Source organism: Pelodiscus sinensis, chromosome 30, assembly GCF_052426305.1.
Source record: "Pelodiscus sinensis isolate ZL-2025 chromosome 30, ASM5242630v1, whole genome shotgun sequence".
Lineage (NCBI taxonomy): Eukaryota > Metazoa > Chordata > Testudines > Trionychidae > Pelodiscus > Pelodiscus sinensis.
The window spans coordinates 13,127,127-13,135,440 of NC_143081.1; the positions used below are offsets into that span (position 1 = coordinate 13,127,127).

Below are 8,314 nucleotides of genomic sequence, written 5' to 3' on the forward strand. Positions count from 1 at the left end.
TTTATGGTTAAAATGGCCATCAGAGCTTTCTTGCACAAGAGAGCATCTACACTGGCATGCATGCTCTTGCACAAAAGCATATCTCTTGCGCAAAGGCACATGCCAGTATAGACTCTCTTCTGGAAGAGTTTTTGCACAAGAACTCTTCCGCAAAAGAGGGCTTGTGCAAAATCATGCCAGTGTAGACGTAGCCGCATAGTTCAGGACAGGGTGTGGTGGAATGGGGGTGGGGAGGCAGGAGTCTTTGTTTTGGGGAGTGGTGAGGAGCTCAGAATAAGGGGCGGGGGATGTGGGGGAGTGCAAGAACCCACTGGGGCTCTGGTACACTTCAAAGGCTGAATGCAGAAGTGCTTCTCGACTAATCCCATCGACTATTCACTTAGTTGACTAATTGAAATGTAACACCCCTAAGGAGCAGGCTGAGGTTTGGGGGGTGCAGAAGTCAGGGTTGGCGGTTGAGTGGGGTGAGGGTAGGGGTCTGAGTGGAGGATGCTGGATTCTGGGTTTTGGAGTTGGAAGGGGCTTATGGCAGGGGATAGATATGGGGGAGATGGAGACAGGTTTGGCGGTGAGGAAGGCCTCAGGGCAGGCACGTGTGTGTGTTTCTGGGGGGGAGGAAGAGCCAATGGGACAGCTGGACATGGCGGGGCTGTGCCTAGCACAGGGAAGCAGTTCCTCTGGCCTGGGGGTGGCTCCCTGAAACTTGCAGTGACTGGGGGATGACACAGGGCTGGCCATATGGGGACCTCGTGTCCTTGGGGGGCAGGCAGGCGGCTTCCCTGCACCCATTGCTCCTGCTGCCCCAATGTGATTATAATTGCCCCAATTCCTGTGAGTGACTCCTTGCTACCTCAGCTGACCTCTTCACAGGGAATGTGCTGCATTGAAACGGTGGAGGTCTTGACATTTGATTCCAATCTGGTATGGAATTAACCTAAGGTCATTCCATGTTGGGGGGCCAGCGTTAGTCCCTAGTTCTGCACTCGCGGACGGCTGTGTCATCCCTCTGCCTTCCCGCTCTTGTGTCTGGCACCTCGGCACACTCAGCGCCTAGGGACACATGCTCACAACGGGCTCGTCAGTCATAGAATCCTAGAATCCCAGGGCTGGCAGAGACCTCAGGAGTCATCAAGTCCAGCCCCCTGCCCAAAGCAGGACCAACCCAACTCAATCAACCCAGCCAGGTCTTTGTCAAGCCAGGACTTAAACACCTCTAGGGATGGAGATTCCACCCCCTCCCTAGGGAACCCATCCCAGTGCTTAACCACCCGCCTAGGGAAAGAGTTTTTCCTAATATCCAACCTAGACCTCCCCCACTGCAACTTGAGCCCATTGCTCCTTGTCTCCACTGAGAACAGCCTCTCTCCATCCTCTTTGGAACTTCCCTTCTGGAAGTTGAAGGCTGCTTTCAAATCCCCATTCCACTGGACCCTCCCCAATGTGTCCACATCCTTTCTGTGGGGGGGGGGGGGGGGGCAGAATTGGATGCAACACTCCAGTTGTGGCCTCCCCAGAGCCAAATAAAGGGGAATAATGACATCTCTGGATCTGCTGGCAATGCTCCTCCTAGTGCTCCCCAATATGCCATTAGTCTTCTTGGTGCACTCATATCCAGCTTCTCATCCACTGGAATCCCCAGGTCCTTTTCTGCTGAACTGCTACTTAGCCAGTCAGTCCTAGCCTGTACCAATGCTTGGGATTCTTCCGTTCCATGTGCAGGACTCTGTATTTGTCCTTGTTGAACCTCCTCAGATTTCTTTTGGCCCAATCCTCGAATCTGTCCAGGTCACTCTGGACCCTACCTCTGCCTTCCAACGTATCTACCTCTGCCCCTAGCCCTCAGATACATTAAATCTGGACCCATGGATTTGTGTCTGTCTAGTGTTTCTAAATACTTAACCTGTTCTTCCTCCACCGAGGGCTTTCCACCTGCTTCCTGTACTGTGTCACTGGTGCAGCAGTCTTGGAGCTAACTTTTTCTGTGAAGACAGAGGCAAAAAAAAAAGCCTTGAATACTTCAGCTTTTCCAACAATCAATAGAGGTCCCACGTCTTCTCTGACCACCTTCTTATTGCTAATATGCCTGAACAAATCTTTTCTTTTTACATAAGAACATAAGAACATCCCTTCTCATCCCTTGCTAGCTGAAATTCCAGTTGCCCTTTGGCCTTCCTGATTATACCCTGTATTCTCAAGCAACATATTTATACCCCCCCCCCCCAGACTTCAGTCTTAGTTTCCACTCCTTATAAGCTTCCTTTTTGTGTTTAAGTTCACCAAGGATTTTCCTTGGAAGTCAATCTGGTCACCTGCCATATTTGCTTTTCTTACTGTGCATCGGGATGATTTCGTCCTGCGCCTTCAATAAGGCTTCTTTAAATTATTGCCAGCTCTCCTGCACTCCAGGGGATCCTGCCCATCTGTTCTCTGTGGGAGTCAAAGTCTTCCCCAGACTTCAGTGTCAAAGTCGGAGGGAAGGGCTTGCGGAGTGTGATGCTTCTCAGAGGGCAGGTGTGTGAAGTCTTCACCTGACATGTTCCAGCTGCTCCATTGCACCTTTGAAGGGTAAAGCTGCCCTAGAGCAGTCTTAGGGCCAGTGACGTAGGGCCGGTCTACACTGTGAACTTGCGACGGTGGAGCTGCACTGTGGTAGTGGCTACACTGTTACATTTCTGTGGATTGGGGGGTGGGCACTTCTGATGGATTTGATGAGCGTAGGTTGGGTTTTTTTCTCAAGGCTTGCTCAAAGTCCTTGGGAAGTGTACACTAATGGGAATCTGAGCTCCTGGCTGGAATTTCAAAGTATTTCAGAGTATTGTAAGGCTGTTCGTGCACTAGAATTTAATTTAAAAAACCCCTCTATTTGGGCCCAGACCCTGAAAGAATTTGGTGTGAGTAAATCCCATGGGACTGAAACCATTGCTACCAGCCTTCTTAGTCCCTTTGAGCAATAGCAGTACTTTAAAACTGTATGTCTAATTGAAATAAGCCCAGTTTAACATCACTTCCTTATTGCTAACTCCTCTTCCCCCCAAAAAAGCTCTAAACCCTACATTTAGGTTTCGGCGCTTGATGGGTCTTCACTCATATTTAAAATTAAGCATTGGCTTATGAGGTCTTTTAGATATTATTTACTATAGTATGTATTAATTGGTTTTTAAATAAATGGAAAAGAGAGAACACATGCTTATAGAGGGATCTAGTTGCGTTTTTCATCCGAAAAAGGAGACACAGCAGAAACTTCATGTAGTCCGACCTAACCATGGCTTTTGGCTATTCTGTGCACCATGCTCAGCTAGCACAGTGAGGTTTACCATCCAAACCCCTAAGACAAGAGAGATAGATGAGCAGGAAGATCTATGGCGAGATACTAAGATTCTAATTTTATTTACAGTAGTATAATTCTAAATTAACACCACGTCACTGGAGTTAGATCAGATTTAATTAATTCATAAAAAGTTTGCAGCCTGTGTTCTTCTGGAGATAACTTTGTCATCACTGATTGTAAATCAATTCAGAAGGAAATCACAGTCAAGGAGCGATGATGCATATTTTAATTTTTGGTGAATAAAATGGACACAATCAGTTTCTTCAGTGCAGCTTTGATCTCCTTGTTCCTCATGCTGTAGATGACCGGATTCATCATGGGAGGCACCACAGCATAGAGAACACCCACCACGAGATCCAGATTAGATGCTGAGCTGGAGGTGGGTTTCAGGTGCTCAAATAAGGCAGTGGAAAGTAACAGAGAGACCACAGCGAGGTGGGGGAGGCAGGTGGAGAAGGCTTTGTGCCGGCCCTGCTCCGAGGGGATTCTCAGCACCGCTTTGAAGATCTGCACATATGATACAACGATAAAAACAAAGCACTTTAAAGCTAATAAGGTACTAAAGGCAAGAAGCCCAACTTCACTGAGGTAGGAGTCGGAGCAGGCCAGCTTGAGGAGCTGGGGGATTTCACAGAAGAACTGGTTGATGTCATTAGACTGGCAGAGGGGTAACCGGAAGGTGTTCCCGGTGTGCAGGGTAGAGTTGACAGCACCAGCAACCCAGGCACTGGCTGCCAGTTGGACACAGGCTCCCCTGTTCATCACTCTCTCGTAGTGCAGCGGCTGGCAGATGGCAACGTGTCGGTCATAGGCCATGACAGTGAGTAAGGCAAGATCAGTTGAAGAGAAGTCTAAAAAGAGAAAGACTTGGGCGACACAGGCAGGGTAGGAAATTTTCCTGGTGTCCATGAGGGAGTTGACCATGGATTTGGGGACAGTGACAGAGATGGAGCCGAGGTCTAGGAGCGACAGATTCACTAGGAAGAAGTACATGGGGGTGTGAAGACGGCGGTCAAGGGCTACGGCTGAGATGATGAGAAGATTCCCCACCAGGGCTGCCAGATAAATAGCCAGAAACACCACAAAGTGCAAAACCTGCAGTTCCCGAATGTCAGAGAATCCCTGGAGCAAGAATTCGGTGACGATGCTTTGGTTGGACATTTTCTTCTTCAGTTCCTTGTGTGGTGGCTGTGGAGAGAAGGACACAGACAGGGGTGGAGGTTGGAGTGATACATTCAATAGACCCGATTCCCTTTGGAAATGTCTCATGAGGTGCGTTTCTATGATGCCCAGCACGCGTCCCAGCTATTCATGAGGGTTGGTGAGTTACCACACGGGTTTCAGTTGGCCTGGCTCCTGGAAAGTCTGTAGAGCTGCCTCCATTTGCACCATGTGAAGATCGGGCTTAGGACGGGACTGGATAAAATTCTGTGTGAAGGATGGAGCAAAGCATAATCCCAACACAACAGCGCTCGCTGATATAGATCCCCTCTTGCTACAAACAGCAGGCTGTGGACACGGGCATGAAACTACAATGCCTGAAAACCGTGGCATCATGATTCCATTGTAGTACCGCATAGACGTCCTGCTGACCCTGCAGTGATTTATGACCCAAAATGCCACTTCCCACTCTGTGTACGAATTGGCTAGTAATGCCTCTCAGCGCCCTCTACTGAGTCATTGCTTTGGCCACTTCCTGTCTGTGCAGACCAATGGCTGTTGGGAGACGTAGATTCTAGTCTTGTCTCTGTCACTCACCGGGGTTAATTTGGGCTTTTCTCTTGCCCCCTCTCTCTCCCGTGCTTCTGATTCCCCAGCCTTCCTTTTCTGTGCTTTGCCTGCTGGGCCTATTGGCTATCTGGGTGACTGTGTGTTATGTGTGTGTTCGGTACTCCTATTTGCAGCAGTTGTAATTGGTTGGCACCAGCAGAGAGGGCAAATAGTGTTAAAGCCAAATATCTACGTTCTAAGTACATGGACATCCTCTCTCTGCTTGGGCAGTGTTAAGACAGACGGGCTTTGGCTAGGGGCTTCAATTCACACTTCCCCATCCAAGGCATTTCTACAGTTAATACAAGCATTGTGGGCTGCCATCTGTGCTATTTCCTGAGTCTTAATGTTTGATAAGTATCCCTTGGAAAAAAAAACATGACACAGATTGCATTCAGATTTTACTATTGTTCGACAATCCTAATGTTCCCACTTGCATTTTATCTAATTTGACAGTCTGAGGGTACGTCTACACTACAAAGTTAGTTCGAACTAACTTAGTTCGAATTAGTTAATTCGAACTAAGCTAATTCGAACTAACGCGTCTAGAACTAAAAACTAGTTCGAATTAGCGTTTTGCTAATTCGAACTAGCAAGTCCACATTGAGTGGACTCTGAACAGGGCTTAAGGATGGCCGGAAGCAGTGCTGGCAGGGCATCAGAGGAGGACTTAGAGCATGGAGGTGCTGTCTCAGGCTAGCCGAGGGCTGCGCTTAAAGGGTCCCGACCCCCACCCCGGACAGACAGTTCTAAGGGGTGCCCCACTTGCAAAGAAGTTCTGGCTTGGAGTGCCCGGAGTACCCACACTGGGCACATCACACCACTCGGCCATCAGCCCGGCTGCACTTGCCGCAGGCTGCCATCTGGGGAGAGGGGGCAATTGGGGGGCTGCAGGAGAGCTTCCACCCCCAGAAGCCCGCAGAGCCAGCCCAGTCCTCCCCATCAGGGGCTCGTACCCCATTCCTCCCTCACCTCCTTCCACTTACCCTTCCCTGGCCCCCTTCTTATTGATGTACAAAATAAAGATAACGTTTCTTCCAACATTGACTCTGTCTTTATTGAACAAAACTCGGGGAGACTGGGAAAAGGAGGTGGGAGAGGGGAAGAGAAAGGCTGGGAGAGGGGAGGGCAACTAACATGATCAGCGGTTGGGAACAGGTCCCAGATGAAGAGAGGCTACAGAGACTGGGACTGTTCAGCTTAGAAAAGAGGAGATGGAGGGGGGACAGGATAGAGGTCTCTAAAAGCAGGGGGTGGGTGGAGAGGGTGCATTCAGAAAAGTTCTTCCTGAGTTCCCATAAAGAAGGACTAGAGGACACCAAAGGAAAGGAATGGGTAGCAGGCTTCAAACTAGTAAGAGAAAGTTGTTCTTCTTCACAAAGCAAATAGTTAACCTGTGGAACTCCTTGCTGCGGGAGGCTGTGAAGGCTAGAACTAGAACAGAGTTTAAAGGGAAGTGAGATCAAGTCATGGAGGTTGGGTCCATGGAGTGCTATTAGCCAGGGGGTAGGAGTGGTGTCCCTGCCCAAGGTTTGTGGAAGGCTGGAGAGGGATGGCCCGAGACAAATGGCTTGGTCATTGTCTTCGGTCCATCCCCTCCAGGGTCCCTAGGGTTGGCCGCTGTCGGCAGACAGGCTACTGGGCTAGATGGACCTTTGGTCTGACCCAGGACGGCCATTGTAAGCTCAGGGCTCAGGGTCGGGGGTCTCAGTGGACCCCCTTGATTTTCATGCAAACCTGCTCTTGGGTGGCCAGGCTGGCAGCTCTCCTGCCCTAGACGGCCACTTTCCTGTGCCTAGTGCGGAGATTGTGGATGAGGTCCACGATGTCTGCACTAGCCCAGGCGGGTGCCCGCCTCTTGTGGTCCAGGGCAAGCTCCCGGGAGCCGCCAGCCTGGTCCTGGGAAGAGGGGGTGGGCTGGGGGACATTGGGTGGGTGGCTCTGTGCCGTGCCAGGTGCAGGGTCTGCTGGCTGGGTGCTGGCAGGCTTGCACCTGGCACGGGCACCGTAGCCAGCCCGTGCCCCTTTAAGGGGTCCGGGGCCGGGAGGGGGGCATAGAGTTTCCCTGGTGTTGGCCAGAGTGGTCACCAGGGAAACCAGGGGAGGGCTAGCCTCCCACTAGTTCGAATTAAGGGGCTACACAGCCCTTAATTCGAACTAGCTAGTTCGAACTAGGCTTAATCCTCGTAAAATGAGGTTTACCTAGTTCGAACTAAGCGCTCCACTAGTTCGATTCAAATTCGAACTAGCGGAGCGCTAGTGTAGCACCTATTAAAGTTAGTTCGAACTAACGTCCGTTAGTTCGAACTAACTTTGTAGTGTAGACATACCCTGAGATAATCTGACATTTGCAGTTGAAATTATATCCAAAAACACTGGGGTTTCAACTCAAAAGATCTTCTAGGAAAGCCTATTACCAGTGAATTACAACCTTGTATTACTTGAAAGCTCAAAACCTGACATTTCACTTTCCAGCTGTTTACTTGGGGATGTCTCATTTTTAATGATTGAAAACAGATTTCCACGAAAAGTTAACTCTTCTCTACTGGGAGGAAAAGAACAAACCTCCATGCAGCTGGAAATGTGTCAGTACATTTCTATAAAAAGTCATGAAAAGTTCCCTTGTCACTCCCAGTTGCATTCGGAAATCTACCCAGGGCATTAACATTGAATCCTGTTGGATTGAAATAACAGACTTACCGTGCCGGACTTTGCAGGATGTTTCCCAGACTGTGCTACAACAGACACTTCACTGCTGTCGTTGCCCACCTGTGTGAATAATGACTCTTCACTGGGTTATTCAGCAGTTGGTTCCTTGCCCATCCACTGTATTTTCCTATCTGAGGCAGGCTGAAGGACTAAAGAGGATTGGAGCAGAAAGCGCCTCTCACCTCTGCCGTAGCTGTGAAACTGCTTCTGCCTTGCTCAGGCTGCGAACATGGTCACAAGTCAGACTGTGTCTCCTTTGGGGCTGAGTAGCTGAATCCCGTTTCCAAGACTTTGAGCCCAGCTCTGATCTCACCTCTGCAGCAAACCGCCCTGTCGTCCTGCCCTACACGTGCTTGACCCTCAAAAGGGGAACAAGAGGTTCCTTGGATCTCACGCCATGGCTACATCCCTGGAAGGACGCTGGCTACACCCAAGGCAGAGCTGAGGAGCTGTGGGAAGGAGGTTGCGGAATAAGCTTCATATTATTAGCAGAGCCATGTGACAGAG

General features: G+C 49.8%; 1 protein-coding gene across 1 annotated transcript; it reads right to left on the reverse strand.

Moving 5' to 3' along the window:
• Positions 1 to 3,553: 3,553 nt before the first annotated feature.
• LOC102453972 (olfactory receptor 14J1-like) lies at positions 3,554 to 4,489 on the reverse strand. Its single transcript, XM_006117857.4, has one exon. It carries the CDS (start codon positions 4,487 to 4,489, stop codon positions 3,554 to 3,556), a length of 936 nt encoding a protein of 311 aa, XP_006117919.4.
• Positions 4,490 to 8,314: the final 3,825 nt, after the last annotated feature.

Bases quoted from the DNA above. Each gene is read 5' to 3' on its own strand.
- LOC102453972 (XM_006117857.4), bottom strand. From the start codon at position 4,489: ATGTCCAACCAAAGCATCGTCACCGAATTCTTGCTCCAGGGATTCTCT.